Source organism: Aspergillus affinis, assembly GCF_023601865.1.
Source record: "Aspergillus affinis strain CMG 70 chromosome Unknown NODE_81_length_170848_cov_85_189412, whole genome shotgun sequence".
Lineage (NCBI taxonomy): Eukaryota > Fungi > Ascomycota > Eurotiomycetes > Eurotiales > Aspergillaceae > Aspergillus > Aspergillus affinis.
Window position 1 is genome coordinate 40723 of NW_026515862.1, and position 26539 is coordinate 67261.

General features: G+C 49.6%; 7 protein-coding genes across 7 annotated transcripts; 4 read left to right on the forward strand and 3 right to left on the reverse strand.

Moving 5' to 3' along the window:
• Positions 1–496: 496 nt before the first annotated feature.
• Positions 497–2185, reverse strand: KD926_010519 (Set1-mediated histone H3-K4 methylation subunit Swd1; the record flags this gene model as incomplete). Its single annotated transcript, XM_053102891.1, has 5 exons — positions 497–1571; positions 1647–1778; positions 1847–1935; positions 2001–2062; positions 2116–2185. The coding sequence occupies 5 exons, from the start codon at positions 2183–2185 to the stop codon at positions 497–499; spliced, it is 1428 nt and encodes a 475-aa protein (XP_052953660.1).
• An 840-nt stretch (positions 2186–3025) lies between these two features.
• On the forward strand, positions 3026–12134 carry KD926_010520 (DNA-directed RNA polymerase II core subunit RPO21; the record flags this gene model as incomplete). Its single annotated transcript, XM_053102892.1, has 8 exons — positions 3026–3154; positions 3224–3380; positions 3459–3529; positions 3588–8452; positions 9265–9358; positions 9558–9666; positions 9745–11673; positions 11728–12134. The coding sequence occupies 8 exons, from the start codon at positions 3026–3028 to the stop codon at positions 12132–12134; spliced, it is 7761 nt and encodes a 2586-aa protein (XP_052953661.1).
• A 250-nt stretch (positions 12135–12384) lies between these two features.
• KD926_010521 (putative DNA repair protein Dds20/Mei5) lies at positions 12385–15073 on the forward strand (the record flags this gene model as incomplete). The annotated part of the gene is made up of 4 exons (XM_053102893.1): positions 12385–13161; positions 13216–13292; positions 13804–14791; positions 14843–15073. 4 exons carry the CDS (start codon positions 12385–12387, stop codon positions 15071–15073), a joined length of 2073 nt encoding a protein of 690 aa, XP_052953662.1.
• Positions 15074–17146: 2073 nt separating this feature from the next.
• Positions 17147–18938, forward strand: KD926_010522 (putative MFS allantoate transporter; the record flags this gene model as incomplete). Its single annotated transcript, XM_053102894.1, has 5 exons — positions 17147–17347; positions 17415–17445; positions 17504–17622; positions 17686–17851; positions 17908–18938. 5 exons carry the CDS (start codon positions 17147–17149, stop codon positions 18936–18938), a joined length of 1548 nt encoding a protein of 515 aa, XP_052953663.1.
• Positions 18939–19570: 632 nt separating this feature from the next.
• KD926_010523 (uncharacterized protein) lies at positions 19571–20522 on the forward strand (the record flags this gene model as incomplete). Its single annotated transcript, XM_053102895.1, has 4 exons — positions 19571–19739; positions 19803–19951; positions 20004–20414; positions 20463–20522. 4 exons carry the CDS (start codon positions 19571–19573, stop codon positions 20520–20522), a joined length of 789 nt encoding a protein of 262 aa, XP_052953664.1.
• Positions 20523–21122: 600 nt separating this feature from the next.
• KD926_010524 (glycoside hydrolase family 1 protein) lies at positions 21123–22846 on the reverse strand (the record flags this gene model as incomplete). The annotated part of the gene is made up of 5 exons (XM_053102896.1): positions 21123–21261; positions 21324–21909; positions 21969–22441; positions 22522–22713; positions 22785–22846. 5 exons carry the CDS (start codon positions 22844–22846, stop codon positions 21123–21125), a joined length of 1452 nt encoding a protein of 483 aa, XP_052953665.1.
• A 707-nt stretch (positions 22847–23553) lies between these two features.
• KD926_010525 (Kelch motif domain protein) lies at positions 23554–25818 on the reverse strand (the record flags this gene model as incomplete). The annotated part of the gene is made up of 3 exons (XM_053102897.1): positions 23554–25370; positions 25444–25530; positions 25608–25818. The coding sequence occupies 3 exons, from the start codon at positions 25816–25818 to the stop codon at positions 23554–23556; spliced, it is 2115 nt and encodes a 704-aa protein (XP_052953666.1).
• Positions 25819–26539: the final 721 nt, after the last annotated feature.

A 26539-nucleotide genomic window follows, 5' to 3' on the forward strand; every position in this document is an offset into this window, starting at 1 on the left:
CCGTTCATATCTGATATCTACTGGTATCTTAGGTTTGAGATCTCTTGCTGGTGGCTGTATAGTTCAGACCAGTTTTCTTTTTCTTCTATTCTTTCTTTTTTCTTTCTAAAGACTATAACAAAGCTTCATCAAAAATATTATTCATATTGGCTACAGAACCAAATTCATTTTTTGAGTTTCATCAGTTGGTTCTTAAAAGTAGGCACTTACTTGATATATTGATTGCTGCTACTCCGCGCAATGACTTGTAATCAAGTATCAGATACTGTGGTATTGGGTATAGATAGGTACTTCCAAGATATGACAATCGTCACCAGAAACGCTCATAACCTCATGCATGACCTTCCAACAACGACCGAAGAAAAGAAAAAACCCCCGAATTCAAATCCCAACGGTCTAAATGATAATATAAACTTTCCTTCCCTAGATGATGAGCCCAAAGAGATTGATAGTAAGACAGATGAATAGAACGGAAATTAAAGTTAGATCGGGGAGTTCATCGACGCCGCTCCCTCCCCCCTCTGCCGGTCCCGTTTCTCCCACCACCCGCAGTTGAGTCCTTATCGCCGTCGTTGTTCATCCACTCGCGATTGGCACCAGGGCTGCGTCGACGCATGGTCCCCGGTCCCACGGCCACGATATCCTCTTCGCTCTCGCTATCGGAGATGTCCAGGAGGATAGGCATTCGGAAGGAATCAATCTCCTCGTCTGCGTCGCTCTTCTGGGAGTCGATGGTCAGGACGTCAGGGACTTCGTCTTCCTGGTCGAGACGACGTTTGTGGATCTCTTCGGCCGGATGGACGTCGAATTCGTCTTCGCGTTCGACGTACTCGACGTTTTCTTCAACTTCGCCGAAATCAGGTGCTAGGGCGGACCATTTCTGCGGCGTCACGATGGACCAGGTGTAGATATGTCCGGATTCAAGACCGCAGGCGACGACCATGGGTCGATGGGGGTGCCATTCCACGACGCCGAGCTCTTCTCGCGGCCCTTCGAGTATCTTGACCAGGGAGCCGTGGCTGCGTTCCCACACGTAGATGTCGGGGTTCATGTAGGTAGAAGCGGTGACAAATTCGCTGGTGGATGAGAAGGTGACGTGGTTCCAGCTGAGGCGGTTGACGACGTCTTGGAATTTATGCTCGACTTGTAGCTTGATGCTGGCGAGTTCGAGATCAATGCCGAGCTGGGAGAGATCGGGCATGAGGATCGTGCGAATGACTCGATCGGAGCTGTTGATTAAGATATCTCGTCCGTTACTGGAGAGGCGTATAAGAGTCACTAAGCCGTTGCAGAGCCGCGAGGAGTGAATGGTGGTGCAGGTTTGAGTCTCGATGATATTGATCCAGCCCTTAGAAGTCCCAGCGATAATATGATTTCCTAGCGCAGTGAAGATGGTCACGCAGGTCGAGTGCTTTGCATCCTGGGCTGCTTGCTTTGCGGCCACGGCGGGGTCAACTTCTTCGGACTTGGGGCGGAACGGAGCGGAGGGAAGGATGCGCTTGATGGGTTTGGGAGATGAGACATCGACAAGCACTGGCTGCTCTTCGAATAGAGAGGCGACAAATAACAAGCTAGAGGACGAGAGGTCGTTAGTATGCAATGCGATTTCGAATGCCAGGACCTAAGCAATGATCGCAACAACTTACTGGTTGTAAGGATGTAGTTCGGCAATGTACACAGGAGCTTCGAACCGGACGGTGCGCACCCTTGACCCGTCTTTCAGATCCCAGAGGATGCACTTCCAATCTTGTGAGGAGCTTAGAAGGTAACGACCATCCCTAGACCAACTTTATACGGATTGAAGTGAGCCTTTGCGCAATCGTAAAAATAACGGCGAAATATATACCTGAGCGATTGGATCTGTCTAGTGTGACCCCGTAATTTTCGCGCCACTCCATTTGTTTCGATGTCGAAAATCACCACGATACCGTCTACCTAACATTATGGGTCAATATTTCGTAGGTGGGATGAGGTTGGTGGATATCGATGGGGAGACATACTCGTCCGGAGGCTAGATAGTCGCCCCTGCGATTGAAGCGTAATGACGTCGCATGACCGCTTCCTGAAGCTGTTAGTGATTGGGCGCTATTGCCAAAAAGGAAAAAGGATCCATACTCAGTTTCTCTGTTAGGGTGTCCGGGTAGTCCTGAGCCAGGACAAAGGGATCAATAAGGGAGAGATTCATTGCGCCGAATAAAGAGGTTGCGCCGTCAAAGAAAGTGACAGGAATAGTAACAAGGAGGTAAGGGGAAGACGAAGAGGGAGAACCTGAAAGATCACCGTAGGATCCTAGCCCAGAAAGAAGGCCAGGATGACTGGCTGAGAACAATCATCCAGTGCAACAGGGACGCTACTGCGAATGCCTGCAGGCGGGGAGATTCATGGTTGGCAGGTGAATCTGATGAATTCTGGAAGGTTGGAACCTGGGGCTGCCGGGCGGTCAGAGGGCCTCTAAACGGTGAAGGGAAGGATCCACCGCCTTCCCTTATCACTCGGTCTGATTGATGCTCAGCTATCGGTCACAGCCGTCTGCCAAGGTATGGGTCTTGGCATGGACGTCTTTTAATTGCCACCGCGCTAGTGCCGGGTTGCGGCTCAGAAAACTCGTGCCCCATCGACCACCGACCTGACGTCCAACCATCTCCCTTTCATCACCTCGACACGCTGCTTTCCCATCGCCCAACGCCCCCGACCATCGCGTTTCGCATCGCGATATCACTCTTTCAGTTGGACGATTCGCCTCCATCGATCGTGGCCCTTTTTTCCTTCGCTCTTTTTCGAGTTCGCGACGTCGGTGGATAAGGTCGCAGGCGCCCTCGTGGCAAGGGCTGCCCAAGGCCTCAGCCGGCCAGCTGCTTCGCAAACTCCTCAACTGTCGCTTTTGCACATTTGAGAGTTAATCCCATCGACTCCTTGGACTGATTATTCGCGATTTTCTTTCTTTCGCATCGCCCGTTTCTTTGCGATACGTGACCTGCCACCGTCTTATCTCTCGAGCAACGCATCTCCGTGACCGACTGTCATCATGTCGAACGTGTTTTTCCCCTACTCCAAGGCGCCTTTGCGCACCATCAAGGAGATCCAGTTTGGTCTCTTCGCCCCCGAGGAACTCAAGCGGATGAGTGTGGTACATGTGGAATACCCGGAGACGATGGTGAGTCTCTTTTCTTTGTCTGTCGGTCACTATACCATCCGGGATGCTAATGGGACATGAAAACACCAGGATGAGCAACGACAGCGCCCCCGGACAAAGGGTCTAAATGATCCTCGCTTAGGAACAATCGATCGGCAATGGAATTGTGAAACTTGTGAGGAAGGCCAAAAAGAATGTCCCGGACACTTCGGGCATATCGAACTTGCCACTCCAGTTTTCCATATCGGTATGTTACTTGTTCATTTCTGAAACAAGCACTGGATATAATCGTTTGGGTATTCGTGCTGACACTTTCTTTGTTTAGGTTTTTTGACTAAGATCAAGAAGCTACTCGAGACGGTCTGCCACAACTGTGGAAAGATCAAAGCCAATACGGTTAGTCATCCCTTACGGGATGGCAAGACTATAGATGGCATTGCTGACCTAGAGCCAGTCCGACCCCAAATTCCTAGAAGCCCTGCGTATGAGAGATCCGAAACGACGATTCGACAACATCTGGCGCCTGTCCAAGGATGTTTTGATATGTCAGGCCGACCAACCTGAGGACGACGACCCGTTTTCGAAAGAAGCCTCGAAGCCCACGAGAAACCATGGCGGGTGTGGGAATGCCCAGCCCCAGATTCGGAAAGAAGGCATCAGCTTGGTTGGAACATGGAAGCCTAACAAGAGCATGATGGACGATGACATGGACATGGCGCAGCCGGAAAAGAAAACCATCACCCCAACAGTGGCACTGAATGTGTTTCGCACCATCTCCCATGAAGATGTTCGCATCATGGGGCTGAGCAACGACTATGCCCGCCCGGAGTGGATGGTTGTCACCGTCTTGCCGGTCCCGCCTCCCCCTGTCCGTCCTAGTGTGCTTGTGGGTGGTAGCACAAGTGGCCAGCGTGGTGAGGATGATTTGACTTACAAATTGGCTGAAATTGTGCGCGCAAACCAGAATGTCCAGCGCTGTGAGCAGGAAGGTGCCCCGGAGCACGTGGTGCGTGAATTCGAGTCGCTACTGCAGTACCATGTCGCTACTTATATGGACAACGATATTGCTGGTCAACCGAAGGCCATGCAGAAATCGAACCGACCGGTCAAAGCTATTCGCAGTCGTCTGAAGGGTAAGGAAGGTCGTCTGAGACAGAACTTAATGGGTAAGCGTGTGGACTTTTCCGCGCGTACAGTTATTACTGGTGACCCCAACTTGTCTCTGGACGAGGTCGGTGTTCCCAAGAGTATCGCGAGAACCCTGACGTATCCCGAGGTTGTTACTCCTTACAACATCGAGAAGCTGCAGAATCTGGTTAGCAATGGTCCTAATGAGCACCCCGGAGCACGGTATATTGTTCGAGATAACGGCGAGCGCATTGATTTGCGTCACGCTAAACGGGCCGGAGGTCAGCAACTGCTCTACGGCTGGAAAGTCGAACGTCACGTCATGGATGGCGATGTTATTCTTTTTAATCGACAGCCCTCTCTGCACAAGGAATCTATGATGGGTCATCGCGTTCGTGTCATGCCGTACTCAACGTTCCGACTTAATTTGTCTGTTACAACTCCCTACAACGCCGATTTTGATGGTGATGAAATGAACTTGCACGTTCCTCAGAGTGAGGAATCGCGAGCCGAACTTAGCGAGCTTGCACTGGTCCCATGCAACATTGTGTCACCACAGCGAAACGGACCGCTGATGGGTATCGTGCAGGACACGCTCTGTGGTATTTACAAAATTTGCCGTCGTGATGCGTTTTTGACTAAGGACCAAGTGATGAACATTATGATGTGGGTACCTGACTGGGATGGTGTTATTCCGCCTCCGGCCATCTTGAAGCCTAGGCCCAGATGGACTGGAAAGCAGATGATCAGCATGGCTCTTCCTCCTGGTCTCAACCTTCTGCGTATTGATAAGGACAGCTCGCCCCTCTCAGAGAAGTTTTCACCTCTGAACGATGGTGGTGTCCTGATTCATGGTGGACAGTTGTTGTATGGAATGCTTTCCAAGAAGACTGTTGGAGCCAGCGGTGGCGGTGTTATTCACACCATCTTCAATGAGTATGGACCACCCACTGCTGTGTCCTTCTTCAATGGAGCTCAAACAATCGTCAACTATTGGCTGTTACATAATGGTTTCAGTATCGGTATTGGTGACACTATTCCGGACGCTCTCACGATCCAGAGAATCGAAAATTGTGTGCGTGCCAGGAAGCAAGAGGTCGACGAGATCACTGAAAGTGCAACGGCGAATACCCTTGAAGCGTTGCCCGGTATGAACGTGCGAGAAACTTTCGAGAGTAAGGTCTCGCGTGCTCTCAACAACGCTCGTGATGAAGCCGGTAGCGAAACAGAAAAGAGTTTGAAGGATTTGAACAATGCCATCCAGATGGCTCGCTCTGGATCAAAGGGTTCAACCATCAATATCTCTCAGATGACTGCGGTCGTGGGTCAACAGTCCGTGGAAGGCAAACGTATTCCTTTCGGGTTCAAGTATCGTACGTTGCCCCATTTCACGAAGGACGACTATTCGCCTGAATCTCGTGGTTTCGTGGAGAACTCATACCTGCGAGGTCTGACACCGACTGAATTCTTCTTCCACGCCATGGCTGGTCGCGAGGGTCTTATCGATACTGCCGTCAAAACGGCCGAAACAGGTTATATCCAGCGAAAACTGGTTAAAGCCTTGGAAGAGGTCATGGTCAAGTATGATGGTACTGTCCGAAACAGTATGGGAGATATCATTCAGTTTGTGTACGGAGAAGACGGTCTGGACGGTGCTCACATTGAAAACCAGCGAGTCGATATCATTAAATGCTCTGATGACAAGTTCAGAGATCGTTTCCGTGTTGATCTCATGGACCCTGAGCGCAGCCTTGGGCCTGATGTCTTGGAGCAGGCCAATGAGATTGCAGGTGACGTGGATGTTCAAAGATATTTGGATGAGGAGTGGGAGCGACTTCTGAAGGACCGGGCCTTCCTCCGGACTGTCGCCAAGGAAGACGAGGAGATGATGCAGCTTCCCATCAACGTGCAGCGTATCCTTGAGACTGCCAGAACTACATTCAGAATCCGCGAAGGAACGATCAGCGACTTGCACCCAGCGGATGTTGTCCCACAAGTGCAATCTTTGCTTGATCGGTTGTTGATTGTACGGGGAGATGACGATATTTCGCAAGAAGCTCAGGAGAATGCCACCCTGTTGTTCAAGGCGCAGCTCCGCAGTCGTCTTGCATTCCGCAGACTGGTCACGGAGTATTCCTTGAACAAACTGGCCTTCCAGCATGTGATTGGTGCCATCGAGAGTCGATTTGCCAGAGCTGCTGCCAGCCCTGGTGAAATGGTTGGTGTTTTGGCTGCTCAGTCAATTGGTGAACCGGCTACGCAGATGACTCTTAACACCTTCCACTTTGCTGGTGTGTCATCCAAGAACGTCACACTTGGTGTTCCCCGTCTGAAGGAAATTCTGAATGTCGCCACCAACATCAAGACGCCGTCTATGACTGTTTACCAAGAGCCCCACAAATCTGGTGACAAGGAGGGCGCTAAGCAGCTACGAAGTGCTGTTGAGCACACTAGCCTGCGGTCTGTTACTGAAGCCACGGAGATTTACTATGATCCGGACATCCAAACTACTGTCATCGAGAATGATAGGGATATGGTGGAGTCCTACTTCATTATCCCCGAGGATGTTACGGACGATTCTTCCCGCCAGTCGAAATGGTTGCTCCGTATCATTTTGAACCGACCGCAACTTCTTGACAAAGGTCTTACTGTGCAAGATGTTGCAGCTAGGATTAAGCAAGCGTACCCCAAGGATATCGCTGTAATTTTCAGTGATAACAACGCAGATGAGCAAGTCATTCGAATCCGGCAGATTCAAGACAACAAGGAGGATGATGATGACGAGGACATCGAGTACGATGTTACACTCAAGAAACTGGAGCAGCATCTCCTGGACACCCTTACTCTTCGAGGCGTTGATGGCGTCGAACGCGCGTTCATTAACGAAAAGAACAAGATCCGTGTTCTTGAAGATGGTTCATTGTTCACCAGCAAGAGTGACCCTAAATGCAAAGAATGGGTTCTCGAAACCAGTGGCTCATCTCTCGGTGCGGTTTTGGCCATTCCAGGCGTCGATGCCAGTCGCACGTACTCCAACCAGTTTATTGAAGTTTTTGAAGTCTTTGGTATCGAGGCTGCTCGTACCGCCGTTCTTCGCGAGTTGACGCAGGTGCTTGCCTTTGACGGTTCGTATGTCAACCACCGTCACCTGGCGTTGCTTGTCGACGTCATGACCGTGCGAGGCTATCTGACTCCTGTCACTCGTCACGGTATCAACCGTGCCGACAATGGTGCACTGATGCGCTGCTCTTTCGAAGAGACCGTGGAAATTCTGTTAGAAGCGGCCGCTTTCGGTGAACTGGATGACTGCCGTGGTGTTTCCGAGAATTTGATTTTGGGACAGATGGCACCTGCGGGTACTGGAGAGTTCGACATCTATCTTGATCAGAGCTTGCTCAACACCGTTGTATCGAACAATGCTCGCTTTGGTGTTATGGGTGCTATTGGCGCTAAGGACGCAATCATCAATGATGGTGCTGCAACCCAGTATGACACTGGGTCACCCATGCAAGAGAACTCCTACATTGGTACCCCTGATCCGGAATCGAACTTCTCTCCTATCCGCCAAGCCGGCGCTGAGACTCCTGGTGGATTCACTGAGTACCAACCCAGCGGTGGTTTCGGTGGATTCAGCCCTGCGCCCACGAGCCCTGCTGGCTATTCCCCGAGTAGTCCGTTCAGTGCAAACCCGACATCCCCTGGCTATTCACCTACTTCAAGCTACTCTCCTACGTCCCCTGGCATGGGTATTACCAGCCCTCGCTTCATGACGTCTCCGGGATTTTCTCCTGCTAGTCCGTCGTTTGCACCAACGTCGCCGGCCTACTCGCCCACGTCTCCTGCCTATGGCCAGGCGTCGCCAACCTCACCGTCATACTCACCAACTTCGCCAGGCTTCTCGCCTACGTCGCCCAATTACAGCCCGACGTCGCCAAACTTCAGTCCCGCCTCGCCTGCGTTTAGTCCCACGTCACCGAGCTATAGTCCTACCAGTCCTGCAATTGGTGGTGCCGGTCGACATCTTTCACCTACCTCACCTACGTCTCCCAAATACACACCTACTTCACCCGGATGGTCTCCCACGAGTCCCCAGACGTATTCTCCTACATCGCCCAACTTTTCCGGCTCGCCGACTTCTCCCGGAGGAGTCTCTCCTGGTTACAGTCCGACGTCGCCGAGCTTCAGTCCTTCGTAAGTCTTCCACCCTGTCATGGTCAAATGAACCCGTGTACTTACATATCCTTTAGTTCGCCCCGTCAGTGAGCTGGAAATCTTGAAGGCTGACAACCCTTTTCTGTATCAATGTACTACCACCTGCATATCAGGACAACCTTCAAACCTCAAAACACACACAAAAAAAAAAAAAAAAAAAAGAGAGAGAGCACATTTTGCATCTTATGCGCGGAATTGGTTGGTTATTTCTTCTACTATTTGGGCGTCTGCAGCCTTCGTTTTTCTTTCCCCCCTGAATGTACGCTTTCCACGTTTTTAGCCCCATGGATTTATTTCCTTTAGTCTTTGAAAAAACCCCGGCCGAAATTGTGACCGAAACTTGTTGGCTGGTGATGCATGATTTCTTTTCTCTTCAGAACATGGAAATACCAAGCGTTTTTAGAATTTGAAGAGCCGCGCGATTGACCTCCCCATGTTCTAGGGACAGGCTCGTTGATTTTTGCTTGGACTTTGTTGTTTCCCTGGATTTGCATGGAGGGCAACTGCTATTCGCGAGTGTATTAATGATGTGGTCCTTTTTTCTTTTCTTTGTTTCTTTTTTCTTTTCTTTTATTTCCTGTATACAGGTTGCACCGATGGATTATGGACCGAGAAGATGAAAATGTTATAAAAAAAAGATAAAAAAAAGATAAAAAAAATGAAAAGATCTGATGAAGCACCGTGTTGTTCGTAACTATGTACTAAGTAGTGGTGGTAGTAGATCACCGTAGTTAGGGCCGGTGGTTTGTCAGCCGCCCAGGAATCGGGGAAACGAACCTCCGCTTGGACAGGTGGCCCGATCCGCTCAAGCGTGCTCGGGACCACTTAGAGGACATCTCCGGTCCCCGCCGACTTAACCAGGCACATAAATCGGCCCTTGATGACGTTCTAATTCAGGACTGAGTCGCCATGTGCCGCTTATTACTGCATTCATCTGATATCTCGAACTCACGATGAGGAACCTATGGTTATGGCGCTTTCTGCCCTTAGTGTTCCGTGAGTGCCCCCGCTGCTACTGCTGCTAGGAGTCGATGACGCGACGAGGAAGCTGACATTGTTCGTCTGTTAACCAGTGCTACTGCAGGCCTATGTGGTGGAGTCTAAGGGACAGACCGATATTCCACTACAAGATGCTACTCATGAATCACCCAAACGATCTTCCCAAACAGGATATGACGCCCAACCGGGGAATGGTGAGTTGATCCTGGCTTATGGCTTTAGTACACCCATTGGGACACGGGACTGACAGTCAAGCGATTATTTACGATTAGAACACGTAAACGCCGCACTTACGATCCTTCGTGACTCCAAGATCTCCGTCGTACCGAACGAAAAACCATCTGGCCTTATCGGATACGGATTACACTACACCCAACAGGCTTTCCGCGTACTGTTCTTGAACGGACCGCAGCCCGAGAATGCTGCTCGACAGAAGATCCATCCGAATCTCGCCAAAGCGGTGAATGAGTTGACGATAGCTACAGAGAACCAAAATGCCGACGCGATGTTTCTACTAGCGGAAATGAACTTCCACGGCAACTTCACTCACCCCCGGGACTTCAAACAGGCGTTCTATTGGTACCAGAAACTGGCGTCCTTGACCGGAAACAATACGGCACAGTATATGATTGGCTTTATGTATGCGACAGGGATAGGTGGCGGTGTGGAACGCGACCAAGCGAAGGCGATGCTGTACCATACCTTTGCGGCCGACGCTGGAAACACGAAATCGCAGATGACCCTTGCATACCGGCATCATGCTGGAATTGGGACCGCCAGAAACTGCGATGAGGCTACGTACTACTACAAACAGGTGGCGGATAAGGCAATTCAGTACTACCGATCTGGCCCACCAGGCGGTCAAAGCATGGTTCGCGAATCATTCCGCTGGGCAGACGAAGAAGGTGGTGTGTATGGTGAGGGTGCCAGCGTATCAAGCTCGGGACCAAATGCGCTTCGCGATTCCCATGCCAGCACCGACGCTAGCTTGGAAGATGTTTTGGAATACTTGGATCTTATGTCCCGGAAGGGTGAGCTGAAGGCCACTTTCAGTCTGGGAAAGATGCATTATGAAGGCGCCCGAGGCTTGCCTAGAAACTTTCGAAAGGCGATGAAGTACTTTAAGCAGATCACCAAACGGTATTGGAACAAAGACGGATCCGTCAACCCGAATCATCCTCTTGGAATTGAGAAATTGGCTGCGAAAGCGGCAGGGCACATTGGCTTGATGTTGCTTCGTGGTGAGGGCGTGGAGCAAAACTATGCAACTGCGGGTTATTGGTTCAAGCTTGGATTGGGTAACGGGGATGCACTCTGCCAACATGAGCTTGGGATTATGTATCTTCATGGATACGGCGTTCCTCAGGACGCATTCAAGGCCTCTTCTTATTTCAAAGCCGCGGCCGACCAAGACCTTCCGGCAGCCGAAACAAGACTCGGTGCTTTATTCTTGGACCAGGGTGACATTCCTACCGCTACTCGGTACTTCGAGCTGGCCGCGCGCTGGGGATGGATGGAAGCTTTCTATTATCTAGCCGAATTATCTAACAACGGCGTCGGCCGACAAAGACACTGCGGAATGGCCGCTTCATACTACAAGATGGTTGCAGAGCGGGCAGAGGCGATCCATTCATCCTTTGCCGAATCTAATGCCGCCTACGAAAACGGTGACAAAGACCGGGCACTTGTCGCTGCCATGATGGCTGCAGAGCAAGGCTACGAAAACGCGCAGTCTAATGTGGCATTTTTGCTAGACGAACAGCGCTCTTTGGTGTCATTCGATTCAATCCTGCCTGGCCTCAAGAAGAGCCGGTCGCCTTTGCTCCGGAACGCTGCCTTGGCTCTCATTTACTGGACTCGGTCCGCTAAACAAGCTAACATCGACTCTCTCATCAAAATGGGCGACTATTACCTCAGTGGGAGTGGTATACTCGCGGACGCCGAGAAAGCTTCGACCTGCTATCACACGGCCGCGGAGGCTCACTACAGTGCGCAGGCCTATTGGAACCTCGGTTGGATGCATGAAAACGGAGTTGCTGTGGACCAGGATTTCCACATGGCAAAACGTTATTATGATCTAGCTCTTGAAACAAGCTCTGAATCCTATTTACCGGTGAAGTTGAGTCTGCTCAAACTCCGCCTGCGGAGCTACTGGAATCGTATCACGAATGGCAAGATCAATTCTATCCAGGAAGATGATGGTAGGTCCTGGCCATACGTGTAATCTTATGAATCCTTGTTGACCACGATGACAGAGCCCCGCCCTCGCCGAACATTCAAGGAGTGGGTTGCAGCCTTTGTCGAGAACGATGCAGAAGAGGAGGCCGAGTACCGAGCACAGATGTACAAGAGGGCAGAAGACGACGAAGAGGACCTGCTATCTACGGGCACAGAGTCTCGGCACGATCGTCACCAAGATGGCTATTATGACGACTTGGAAATGGACATCGACGACGCTGTTTTGGAAGGTCTCATAATGATGGGCTTGATGGTAGCATTAGCCGTGCTCGTATACATTCGATGGCAACGGAACCGAGACAGGCAGAACGAGAATGGAGGCGCGAACCCAGCGGCTGCGGCTAATGGGAATGATCGAGGGCTCTTTCCCCGGCCTGGAGAGCCCGAATTCGCTCAATGGGTAGCTGGTGGCGTAGGGCATTAGATGGGCTACAGTGGTTTTTCATATGATTTTGTATATGGTGTATTTTATGAGAATTTGCTTTGAATTTCATGCTGCAATCGTATAGTCTCAGTAGTCGATGCCTCAGGTGTCAGTCACGCGTTATCGATAAGCGGCCTGGTTTTCCAACGGTTTCATCTCGACAGTCCACCCTTGTCCTTCCATGCGACTGCTAATCGTTTATCACTTCTGATACGATGCAGCCGAGAATATAAGCCGATTTCATAGAACGATGGGATCCGAGAAGCTCAATGAGAAGCGTCGTCGCGCCGAACACGCGACCTCGGCGCTTTCAAAGCCATTCAAATCTCCCCTCCGTCGACCAGCGCAGACATCGGAGGCCAAAGACGAATCATCACCCACAATCACAAAACATATCTCCTCGCCTGCACATCAAGCAAACGAAGTTCATTCATCCAGAAAGATACAGGAGCAACCTGCAACCTCAACCACAATTTCATCCATCGCATCCATCAACTCGTCATCATCTAGTACTTCATCACCTCTGGGCTCACTGAATCGCAAAAGGAAGAACACCACCATCACTCACCTAACGCCAACTAAGAAGCCAGTCCTCCTGGACCCAGAGATTACAGAGCTCCAGAGACAGCAAAGAACGCTCCAATCACGGCTTTCGGCGCTGCGTTCGGAACTGGACACAGCGCGACAGGCTCTCCGGGTCGAATCCTCGGATAAAGACACCGAGCTGGAGGGATTGATCGCGAAATGGAAATGCGCAAGTCAGAATGCAGCGGAGGAGGTGTTTGCGGGTGCGCAGGAACGCGTGACTCGGCTTGGGGGTATGAAGGCGTGGAAAGATCAGATGCGGAATAACAATGCGAGATGGGAGCAGGAGGAGATGAATTCGTGGTATGGGTGTGCTGAAGCCGAAGGGGTCGATATCGACGAGGAGGCACTGAAGTCTCGAAAGGCGGAGATGTTGGAGCAATGGGATGTTCCTGGGAAGGAGGTCGAGGATAAGAAACGGGAGGAATCTATTGAGGAAGAGGTTTGTTTGCTTGGCCTTGTGAGCAATGTGCAGCGGTTCTAACAAGATTTACAGGAATTTACTATGGACTTCATGCTGAAGACATTGAATGTTGATTTGAAGCTGATCGGGTACGATAAAGATGGTCAGAGGTGGGCTAAAGATTGATTCAGTCTTTGGTGTCTAGAGAGTACGGTATGATTGCGGCGCATCATGAATAATTACTGCTTACATTGATTGTTAATGAATAATTTGTACGATATCTTTTTACCTGTCTCAAATCTGAATCCATTCCAGCAACTCGACGCTAAACTCCCCGCTTGACTCCCCGTCGATGTGGGTCTCGGGGTCTTTCTTCCTTAGTTAGCTGCTTCTCTTATCTGTTTCTCCTCTTTCTCTTTCTCTATCATCGTGGCTTTCTATTTTTACTGGAGCTCAATTACTCATCCGCGCATAGTTCGGTTGACCTATGTCTTCGAGTCCCCAAACTCCGAGATCGTTAGCATGCGCTCGATGTTTTCGCCTCAAGCGCAGATGTGACCATGTGAAGCCCACATGTGGAGAGTGCAGACGCAGAGGAACCGAATGTCTCCCCGCAAAATCATACAAAGATGGGGAAGATATAACGGTTTCTGTAAAATATCTGAAGCATCTCGAAACCAGATTGGCAGAATTGGAGAGGTCAAAGGACGATGCCTCCAGCACCTCCCTGCACGTACGGGATATTGGTGTTCAGACGGACCCAATTAATATTGCTAGCGCCGATCCTCCGCATATGCCCATATCTAACGACCTGGATACTATATTAACTGGTGACACTGCGAATTCTGGCATGGTATCGCAAGAAATGGATTCAATTCTGGAGCCCTGTTCGCCTCTTCCGTTTGATACAACACATACATTGACGCCCGGGACTGATATACTTCCAGCCGCTTCTCATCCGGGAGCTCAACCACTGGAGGCACCTCTAATATCCCGAGTTGCATACGAAATGTACCCTAGGTCAGCAAGCATTGGAAACTCTCCATGGACAGAAAGTAAATCGCCTGAGTCTCTTATCCCTTCCAGGACTCACCCACCTTTGCTAGAGGAAGTCTACACCAGCCTCTACCTCAAGATCACGAATTGGGTATGGCCATTTTTGAACCATAATGCCTGGCGATCGTGGCATCATGAATGGATACATGACGAAGACGCTGAGCGATGGAAAGGATTCTTCGTATATATGGTGTATGCCATTGGGGCTTTGTTAAACAACGGACTTCATCCAGACCAGGGTTATGCGACACGTGCAGCAGATCTCTACACATCTGCAATGACTTATTATCCGTATTTCATGGGGCATTCGTCTGCGGTTCTTCATATCGAAGCTTCAATCCTGATGATACTATACTCGCTTCATTGTCCCTCATCAGAAGAGATCGCTGTTACGGTATCCTCGATTGTCCCATTCTGTGCTGCCACCATGTCTGAATTACGAAAGCAAACTTCTGACGTGGGAGATGATCATAATGTTCGAGATGAAGCCGGACAGGGAGTGGATAACACACTCACGGAGCCCCTATTTATCACATGTTATATGCTAAACGAGATTATTGTTTGTGGATGGGATAGGCCAGTATCAGCAGCCTATAGGGCCATTGATGATGATGTATGAACGCTGTCGACAAAGAACAACGGACCGTAGCTGACAAGCCTCCAGATTTATACATTGAGCAACGAACTGCCTTGTTCTTCTAGCACAAACCGCGCCTTGAGACACCTGTTCAGCCTGCGGAAAATCCAAGCCAAAATCCGTCGACAACGAGAGGACTCCCCCCCAAGCCAAGATGCCAGTGACTCGCTCCTGAAGTCCGCTCTGGATGCGTGGAAAAGGGATATGCCACGATACGGCGTAGAGGATAATCCGAGTACCTATCTTCATCCGCTCTGATGGCAAGCCTATACAGTTACAGTGTGATCATCCTGATACTAGAAAGGCGGCATCGTCTGCAACATGAGGATTTTGAAGACGTTCTCTCAGCAAGCAGCGAGAACTTTCGTAATTTTAGACGTCTCCTGGAAGATGGACAGGTGATGTGCTATACTTGGTCCGCGGTGAGTTTTGATTCCGTCAAGACTTTCAAGGGTGTTGTGTGTTCTGACCCTATCCAAAACTTGTTTTTCAATTCATGGCCGGTATTATGCTTCTGTACACGTTTTGGGTTGACTGTCGAGATGGCATATTCAAGCGACAAGCGTTCATTGCATCTCGGACCTGTGCAAGTACGCTGTTTTACTTCGCAGAACGATGGGACGATGCGACGCCCTATATTAGAGTGTTTAGCTTTCTTCTTCGACAGGCGAAGTGGGTTTCGCAGGACCTTTTAGAGCAGCTGGGCTCTGCTTGTACTCGCGATGAATTTGGGTATTGTCTGAAACAGTTGAAAAAGCCATATTTACACAATGGGGTACTAAGTATGATTGAAGATATGGCGTCACATTTGTAATATAGGGTCATAGGTTCTGGCTGTCGATGATGACCAAATGAACGAATTCAATTGTTTCAACTAGAGAAGATGATGAAGAAGACGGTTTACGAGGAAGAAGTTTCTAATGCTGCGTACATAAAATGGTCATGGGGGAGTGGGCAAATGGCGAATGCGTGCAACCTCAGGCATTCAGAAACCAAACCCATTTTTCTTTTTCGACTCACTTCGAGAATTAATTGAATTAATCAAATAGCCAAGATGGATAATAAAGTACACCAAGTCAGCCTCAATTGCCCCTAGCATGGGATGACCGGATGAAATATCGATTTCATTCCAAAGAGCGACGTGCATCGGGGCTTGCTTTAAGTTTGGCCATCTTGGTGCATAAGATAGACAGAAGATGTGTTCTGTCCGTCACGATTCCGACCGGAAGCCTCAGAAGGCAATTCGCCGTCTAATGACCCCGAAATCTGGCAGTATATCGTGGATTTGGGCTTGCCCGCACAGAGAGGAACAGTTCCGTAGCCAGTTTTCACATTGAACAAACTTCGAAGAATAAGATTAGATATACATATCAGGAATCAGTCTTATCGCTGGATGCCACTTTTTATTGTATGTTCGAAGAATAGAAGTCATACCTGTTGTAGAGCATAGACTAATCAAAATTGGCAAGTTTATCTATATCCTCGAGAATCTGTTCCAACCTGCCTCTGTCCTAGAAGCCGTCATCCTTATTAATTAATTAACAAAAGAAATATGAAAAGAAAATAGTACACCTTTCGAAAAATTCGATCGATACTTATTTGGTATCTGATTCATTGTTCACAGGTTTCTCTGCGTTCTTGGATTCGGCATGATCAGGCATCGGAATATGGCATGATGTTTGATATTGCCGGGCTTATGCTTTTTTGATCGATTCTCTCAGGGACACGTTGCGGAAAGATTCGTATACTGTGCTGTTGAATCCTAGTCGATGTGAGATAGGATAAGTGGGAGAAGGGGCGGAGGATGGGAGAAAGCCTTTTAACCTGGTAGACTGTGAATAGGTAGGTAGTGAAGAGAATATTAGCCAGACTATGGGAATGAATATTGAATTTAATTTGGTTAATGGTTGCTAATAGCTCTTTCCCTGGCTGTCTTAGTTAATTGCGTGTATAGATAAGTCCTACCCAGACTAAGACTCGATAGTGATGAATATCAGGTTATTTCTGACTAGAGGAAAGAAATTGGTAATCATACTCCCCTAAGAATTGTAGAATGTTGCTTGTAAAGGTCTGTAACTCATGTAGATGTTTGGAATGTCCGAGTTTGTAATGTATGCCGATAGTAGATAAGAATAAATATTGATAGTATCTATTATGATCCCAGCGGACTTTTATCCACTCGCCCCTCGTGCGGAGTCGATAAGGGTAGCATAACTGCCAAGAGATAACACTGATCTACTATCATGCAAGGGTGGGGGATGGTCATCCCTACTTAAGAACTGCCCCTAGACCCGGTCAATTTTGTTCAAGCTCTTTCGAATTTTGGTCATCATGCCCGACATTACTACTAAAGACAACAGAACGGAAGCGCAGAGCACCCTTAGTGCCGACAGGAAAGATGAGTTCGCATCGGGGGAAATCCGGGACATCGCAGCTGAGCTGTATGCCGAGGCTGATCAGCTATCGCCCGAGGAGCTGGAACGCGAAGGCACTGAGGTACGCAGGCTTTTAGACTGGCGTATCTTGCCTATTGTAAGCGATAACTACTCCTTCGCGTTGTAGATTCCCGTCGGGAGACAACTGACGTACGAAATATCAGCTGTACGTGACATATGTCATACAATTCTTGGGTAGGTGGACAACAAGCCCTAATTTAATGATCTTTGACTGACCTAGTAATTGCCACAGACAAGCTTTCTCTCAACTATGCCTCGGCTTATAGCTTCATTCCGGATCTTGGCCTGGAGGGTCAAAGATATTCATGGGTTGCAGCCATATTCAATTTCGGATACATGTTCTGGGCCGTGGTATGTGAATAGGAGAAATATCCTTTTCATTGGAGTGAAGAACTAAATGTATCGTCACTCTAGCCCTCAAATCTGATGATTCAACGACTACCGCTGGCTAAATATATGGGAACAGTCCTTTTGATCTGGGCCGTCCTAATTGTGGCGCACATTGGAGCGAAGAACTACGCTGGCATTTTGGTCCTACGGTTTCTTTTGGGAATGACCGAGGCTGGTGTCAGCCCATGTAGTAAGTTTGCGATACTCCGTGGACCATTGAATTGAGTCAGTACTAAAGAAATATAGTGATGAATTTCACGTCCATGTTCTACAAGCGATCCGAGCAACCTCTGCGGATGAGCTTGTGGCTGTCGGGAAACGGAATGGCGACCATGGTGGGTGCTCTGCTGGGATTCGGACTCGGTCATTCCCATAATACTAGCCTGAAGAGCTGGCAGTTAATCTTTCTCACCATTGGTCTGCTTAACTTTGTCACCGGATGCTTCTTTCTGTGGCTCATGCCGGACTCCCCGAGTTCGGCGAGGTTTCTCTCGCACAGACAACGTATAGTGGCCGTCCAGCGAGTATCAGAGAATATGATCGGCATCAAGACAAAACAGATAAAACCACAACAGGCGTTTGAGATAGTATACGATATCAAAGTCCTTTGCTGTGCCTTCATAGGTCTCAGCTGCGGCGTCATCAACGGCGGAGTGTCCAACTTCTCATCGTCCTTGATCAAAGGCTATGGCTTCAGCGGAATCTACGCTACCCTTCTCCAGCTACCCACAGGAGCCATAGAGGCTCTCGTAGTGCCGATTTGCGGACTCGTTTCCACCTATGTCCGGGATTCCCGGTGCATCGTCCTCGCGGTCGTCTGTTTGATTCCCTTTGGCGGCCTCCTTGGCATCCGCTTCACTGATGTCCAACATCGATGGACCCTCGTCGGCTGCACCTGGCTACAGTATATCGTTGGTGCCCCGGTGATCGTGTCTTGGAATATTCTGTCTACAAACGTAGCCGGACATACCAAACGCTCTCTTTCAAACGGACTTTGGTTTGTTCTATACGCGGCCGGAAATGTCGCAGGTGCAAACATCTTCTTTGAGCGCGAGGCCCCCCGATATTACTCCGCTCTTACTGGTCTGCTGATTTGCTATGCGGGGATCATTGTCCTATCTGTTGTTGCATACATGTCGATGAAGTTTGAGAACATCCGCCGAGATCGCCGCATGTCTCCAGAGGAAATGGAACAAAGGCGTGATCAAGCAGCTGTGCTGGATGGGTTTAAGGATATCACAGATAGGGAGTCTATGAACTTTCGATATGCGCTTTGATATTCATAAGAGCGCATGTTTGGTACGATGACTAATTAACTGTTTGCTTGGTTGGATACGTTTGCTGACAACTATAATGGAATCTGCTTGCTGGCAATTAATCATTGAGCTTATCCTGGTGACTGCTTATTTTACTCACTTTTATCGGTTCCTTTCCACTTTGAGAGATGGAAGTCTCCATAGTTTTCGTGGGTCTGTTTACAGACGTGGGCTATATATACCTCTTTCCCCCTTCCTCCTCCTCTTCCTCTTTCCTCTTCCCATGCCCAACCCATATCATTGATCTCCTTCATTCTTACTCCCTCTCAACTATCTGGTAACAATAAATTATCGTTTCTGAAGCCATTTTGAAAGCTTATCTCATAGCTGGTCATTGTACGCCACGCTTCGCCTGCTCTCATCAAAGCCGTTCCATTTCTATCCCCAACATTTCATCTCCTTTGCTCTTAATTTCATTTCTCCAAAGCTTTCGAGCTCTTTTCTACAGCCTACGATATCTACGTCATAATACTAGACGAAGAGTACTTTGTACATTCGTGCGTTTTGGAAGAGCCACAAAGGTAAGCAGCAACCATAAACGCCCACCTTGGAGAGTTTCCACCCCGAAGCTAACCTACTTGACCCATCGCCAAATGATGCAGAAGTTTCATTCAAGCGGCTGCTTCAAAGGCACATTCACAATGTCGGTCGTTCACGATTCGTTGAACCAGTGCTTGCTCAAAGACACTTGGGATCTGTACAGGATGTACAAAGACAGCGAAGATGTTGTGATCCTCGCAGACAATGTACGGACATTCGAAGGTAAGACTAGCAGCTTTCATAGTTGGCGGATAATGTTGATAAGCTAACGAATTTGCGCTGTAGGAGGGCGTCATTACCGGGAAGCAGCGATTTCTGCTTTCGTTGCCCGTCAGATCGCATCGGCGGTAAATCCGGAAATTCGAGAAATTTCGCATTTCAGCCACCCGAATACATATCAGTGGTATGACAGGTTGATGGGTCTATGCCCAGACGTATGTCTCGCAGCCCATATTATGTTTTGAACGTGCTGACAGAAGTCTCAAGCTTTTTGCTTCTCGCGTCCAATCCAGCCAAGCTGGGGCTTCTTCCATCGATGAGACTTCTTCAGTAGTTGCGAATGCTGAAGATTCCGGAACCAGTACTCCACTTCCAACAGACACTTTCACGAACGGAACTACGACCGCTGAACATTCCAATGTGCACTGGGAGTCCAGTCAATCGGCGGAAGGGGACAGAATGGGCACGGCCAACGAAACCTACGGTACCCCGAACGATTATACTTCAGATATAGATGAGACCATTGGCGCCCTAGAGCTTAATACATCGTCTGATTGGTATCAGCCCCCAGCAACGAACGAAACCCCCAATTGTGGAAGACGGCGAAGAGCCCATCGTGCATTTTACGGATCTGTTCCGGTACACAACCCCTCGCGAATTGGAATCGACGAGAACGAGGTAACGATTACTCGAACAGATACTGTAGAGATTCTAATGGGTTTACAGACGCATCAGATCATAAACCGTGGGATTGTTATCACCGAGGGGGGTTCCCATTTCCTATAATGACGGGCTGGGTTTATGCCGCGCATGTTAAAAGCTTCTGTTCAAGACAGCAACTAGCAAGCACGAGGGATCCTTTTTCACACTGATACATGTCTTGGAATAAGTCTGTGTTGTCTGATAATTGATGGTTCTTTCTTGAAAACTCTCATACGATGGGCAACACAAATGGTTTCTATTTGATGAGCACAAACTATAACTACGTAGAGATTTCTGGGTTGATAACAGGCTACTGGCAGTTCTTAATGACACACGAGGCAATGAGATATCATCTAGTCTACGGAGGCGCGATCCGTGTCGCGGAGACTCCGCCGCGTCAAAAGAGGCTAAAGCGAGATCGAAGTGTCCACTTTGGAGACTAAATCTAGTAGAATGTGGAGTGGAGAACGGAGGGTCGGGGATGGGAAAGTAATTGGAATCATCTACTCCGTACACATGTACAAGCAGCATTTGTGGGATGATGCTCTTTACCGCATAGTTACCTTGGAAGAGAAGTTTGCTTCGTCGTAAGTTCATGTTAATTGGAGAATTTAAGAGAATTGATATAAACTAAGGTAATACAATGGCTACTGCCTAGGTAGATGCCCTCCATCGCTTGATTGTTTATTCCTTCTGGATATATTGCTCGAAGATCGGACCGATCGCCTTTGCGCTTTCCTTGGGGATTCTCTTCTGGTTGTTTTCGTAGTCGACGAAGGTCACGCCGAACCGGGTCTCGTAGCCTTCGGCCCATTCGAAATTGCTGCAATTATTACCGGTTAGTAAAAGGGTGGGACTCCCAGGTAAATGAAAGGCAGAACGTACTCCATCAAACTCCAGGCCATGTATCCTCTCACATTGACGCCGTCCAAAGTGTACGCGTCGGCCATGGCTGCAATGTAATCACGGAAGTACTGTGTCCGGAACTCGTCCTTGAGGAGCTGGTTCAAAGGCAGATCGTTCTCGTTCTTCAGACTGGTTCCGTTCTCCGTGACTAGGATCTTGGGCTGGTTGTATCGGTCACTGAGCCATTTGAGGAGCTTGCGGAATCCGATAGCACTGGGTCGAAGCCAGGGAGACTGAGTCTCGGGGCCAACCCACTCTCCTTTCTTGTTTTGGAGCAGGATCTCCAGATTGCCCGCGGTGTCGTTAGGGTCAGCCTCACCCGTCTTCGCTTTGATGTAGTTGGCGCAGTAGTGGTTCATGCCGTAGAAGTCGTTGCTGCCGTGGACCAGGGCAATGTCTTCGGGAGTCCACTTGGGCAGTCGGTCACCCAGTTGCTTGACCATGCTGTCGGGATATTTACCGTGGTAGATCGGGTCGGCAAACCAGGAGATAGCGAATTCGATCTTTCGGTCACACGCTTCGACGTCTGCCGGGTTCTCGGGGTCCCAGGGTTCGGCCCAGTCACCTGGTAATTGGTCAGGATGGCTGACCTCCAGAGGTTATGCAATAGGGGCAATATCTTACCATTCAGGGTGATACCAATCTCACCGCCGTCTTGGGCTTTGAACTCGTCCCTGTAAATCTGCACCGCCTTTCCGTGCGCCACGAGAAGGTTATGTCCGACGATCCAGGGTTCCGTTGAGCCATCTCCCACGGGGTTTCTAGCCCTGTCACTCGTCCTACCCGGGGCAAATTGTCCAACGTTGTATCCAAGAATGCTACTGCACCAGGGTTCATTGAAGGTAATCCAGTGCTTGACCTTCGAACCGAAAGCCTTGAAGATCACCCGAGCATAGTTGGCGAAGTCGGCAACGAACTCCTCCTTGTTGAGAAGACCGCCGTAACGCTTGTCCAACTCATCGGGAAGATCCCAATGGTAAAGAGTCACCAGAGGGACAATGCCTGCGGCATGCAATTCGTCAATGAATTTGACATAGTGCTGAATTCCTTTTTCATTGACGGGGTCGTTCCGGCCTCCGAGGGGAATAATACGAGACCTGGATGGAGGAAGAGAGTATTAGATTTAGACAGGCCCGGCCAAGGCTTTGATGAAAGAGAGAAAGGAATGGTATGTTACCAGGAGATGGAGAAGCGGTAGGCCTGAGCACCGCATTCCTTTAGCAAGGCAATGTCCTCGTGGGTGCGTTGGTACGAGTCACACGCTACATCTCCCGTGGCACCACCGGCTATCTTTCCAGGAATCTTGCAGAAAGTGTCCCAGATGGATGGGCCACGTCCGTCCTCCTCCACAGCTCCCTCAATCTGGTAACTTTCCAGAGAAAGACCTGTCAGCAGGGGCGATGCAGGAATTAGACGACCATCCAGCATAAATCGACCCACCTAGCTGTTGCGAATCCCCAGAGAAAGTCAGAAGGAAGAGAAGACGTCGAGGTGGACCCCATGTTTGCTGGAGTTAGAGACACAGATACTGAGCAATTGATCCTCAAGTGAAAGACAATGAAAAGTAGATAGAAGAATGATTCAAAGGCTGATCTGTGAACCCAGTCCAAGACAGCATGCTGAGAGGGGATGAGAGTGATATTTAAATGATTTCTGACAGCTTTAGGGCCTCCCCGCAACAGGATCGAACAATGGAGGGGCAAGCGGGGACTTGACCGGGCATCGAGAAGCGGACATGGATGGAAAAGCCACCAACGACCAGAGCGACGCCGAGATGAAGACGCGAGAGAAAGCGTTCGTTCCTGGCGGGGCAAAAGCCAAAGGAAAAGGTGCGGATGGACGGGCCGCTTGCCGACTAGATTCGGATTAGCCTGGCAAGACAGGATCCATTACTAATTGTTAGATACGAAGGAATGCAATGGACCTGTTCATGATTCAAGGCTAGACAGCTGCAGTTACAATTCTCCCTCGTAAAACCCCGTGACCAATGCTCTGTTCTGTGCGCACATCCCTATGTACTCCCCGCCATCCAATACCAACGCCATGAACACACTTTGCTATGCGAGAGATGGAGTCACGGAATCAAAAACAGGAGCAAAAAAAGAAGAAGAAAGTAGAATAACAAAGAAATACGAAATTTGGTCATCTACCCATGACTTCGTGCAGTCAGATCCGTCAGTGAACAGCGGCCAAGTGCTTCACACAAGGCCTAAGACATTTCCATCGCCTCCATATCATCAACCTCAATTTCATCGGCCTCTTCAGCCGCGGTTCCAGGGATGGTCAGTTGGGAAGGCTTGTGCTCTCGACCGTGGCCTTCGAGCGCCCCTTCTAGCTCTGATCCACCGACGATGCGGCTTTCCAAGTCTACAACTCCACATAAATCAATGAGACTCTGCCGGTTGAGGGACTTAAACCCATCGGTCCGCACGATTTGACCCCAGTGGTTAAGGCAGAACTGGGCTGCGCGTCCCTTGAGCCAGTCCTCATTCGTCCTGCCAGCTCGTTCCCAGATGATGGCGGCGTTTTCGACATCCAGTTCGCGGCTCAGCCGGTTGACGCATAAAAGACGCAACGTGGGCAAATCGTAAAGGTTCGCCATCACGAGCATACCCGCCACGTCGATAATGTCAGGGCAATATTCCGGATGACCCGAAATGCTGCCGGTATAGAGGTAGTAGAGAAACGCGCGGACAACAGAGTAAGGTTCGGGAATGTGCATCCTCTTAGAGTGATACTCTGCCATCTGGGCCGAGTACAGTCTTTTGAAATGCGGCCATCTAATCTGCAAGATAAGACGATGGACATGGATCGGGGGAGACGAGGCCGCGTCATGGGGAATCAATCCCGTTTGCAATTGCGACTGAACAACATGATGGCCTGGATCGTCCAAATCATCCTGATCATCGGGGTTAGCGGTGATAATGAAGTCAGCACCACTGCCAGATTCCGGTGTTTGGTCGAATACGGCCAAAAGGTCCGAGCCAAGGCCAGAAATGGGCCCCAGCCCTGAACGATCGTGATACATCGTCCTGCTCTGGTCCGGCGAGAACTTCGTCATCTCGTTGCCTAGTAAGCCATATTTTTCCAGGTTTATACAGAGAACATCGATCATATGATTGTCATCGCCGGTTCCGGGGGTCGCACCAACGTCCAAACTGCAGCCCAGTAGCCAAGCTTTGGTGCCGCTCGGATCTATGGTGCAGTAATGCCAGCGATATCCGGGATTGAAAATTTCTTGGCCGTCGGCTAATCTCTGCCATCGCAAGGAGTCAAGGTCCAGAGACGATAGGTTGCACTCGGCTGTACGCACTGTTTCCGACGGGGTGATCAAATCCAGTAGAACGCCGGACGCATAGGCCTGGAAGTGGGTACCGGAGAACAGCGCAGGGACGTGAGGGCCGGAGGAGAATTTGAGGCAGGAGATTGCTCCGGGGGCAATCGGCTTCCGACGGTTGGAGTTGCGAACTTGGACGCTTCCCGAATTGGCCGCATAGTTGTTGGACCGAGCACTTAGTTGATGCGATGAGGTACTAGGCATTTCATCTGGGCTATGAGTCATGTTGCCGAGCTGAACATGGGAATCCACGGTACCTTGAGAAGCTGTCATTCCGAGAGAGGGGATGCCTTTGAGATCGAGCCACCAGATGTCAGTCGTGCGCTCCATATCCGGATCTAGGCCCCCAAATATCCACAGGCGGTCGCCCCAGACCCAGGCAATGTGATCGAATCGAGCTGTGAATCTCCAGGAACGAGACCAGGTCCAAGTCTTCAGGTCGAGATATGACAGCTCATCGAGGATGACGTTGCTCTCGCCGGTAACGCCTCCAATAATAAAAAGCTTATCATCATGGATGACGGCAGCATGGCGAGCCCTTCCGCGCGGGATCGGTCCACGAATTTCCGGTTGATGCCAAGTGGATGTAGGGATATCCAAAATAACCACGTCCGAGAGGTATTCGCGATGTTCATTTTCTCCACCGAATACGATCAGTTTGTCTTCATTGTGAAGATTGGCAGTATGGCCTGAACAAGCGAGAAGAATCTTTAGCACGCATTTGATGGATTTAACATAGTATGAGTTGTGGACGCGACGTACCCATGCGAACCCCAGGGATATCCCCATAATTGTCAATCAGCTCCCATCGCAAAGTGGCCAGGTTGAGTCTCAAGACATGGTTGTACACTGTGACAGGATGTCAGCCAACACGTTAAGGTAGTAGTGGTAGATAGGCTGGCACGCTAGGGGTAAATCAAATGAACCTTCATCTGTGTATTGATCAAAGCCGCCAAAGGCATAGATCTGATCGTCGTTGCAATACGTCACCGAGGCGTTGACCAGACATGCAGGAATATGCCCCTTGGCCTTATTTATGCTGGGGCGGTAGTCTGCGCTACCCCGGCGACGAGTTGCGCTAGTAGGCATGAGGAATGCCTGCTCCGATTTCTGATGGTGGGATAAAAGGGGAGACATCGGATGTGGGACTCTACTCGCAGATGACCCAGCCCAATAAGGTGGGTCCGAGTGGAAATGCGAGACCACCGAAACGTTACTATTCCTAGTAGTGGAGGTTGGTTGCCGCGCCATCAGGGTCCGAAAGGAGAAGTGCCTGATGGGCTGAGGGTTGGGTGAGAGCCACAAGGCCTAAGGAGTGGAATGAAACTGGATGCTGGTGAATGAACTTGCCGTCCAGGAAGGAGAAGGAATTCACATGATAAGTAGAAACACAAAGACCGACAGCCTTGATGATTCCAGATGGGTGACAAAGAGAAGTGGAAAGGAGGGAAAAAAGAAAAAGAAAAAGGCGCCAAGGCCGATCGGCGTCAGAACGAACCAGAGCCTCATGTCAGGTGGTCACCTAGCCGGGTCGGAGTTAGCGCACCCGTACCTCAGGTAACCGTTGCCATGCCAGTGAAGAACTATACCCTCTATTTATTCTCCTTTCCTGCTCGTCTCTCCTCCCATCTCTTCCTCTCCTCTTCATCCTCTTCATTTTCTGTGGTATATACTATTTGGTGCATACTGTATTGCCTCTATTCGGGCTCAGTTTTTCGTATACAGCATTATATTGCTGCATCTTACTCCCTTGTTGCACCTCGAGTCAGGTTCACCCGATCATTGGCTTGGATATTCTCGTTCCTCTTTTCTCTTTCTGCGTCTCGGAATACCGGCTGGCTGGTCTGAGCACCCTCAT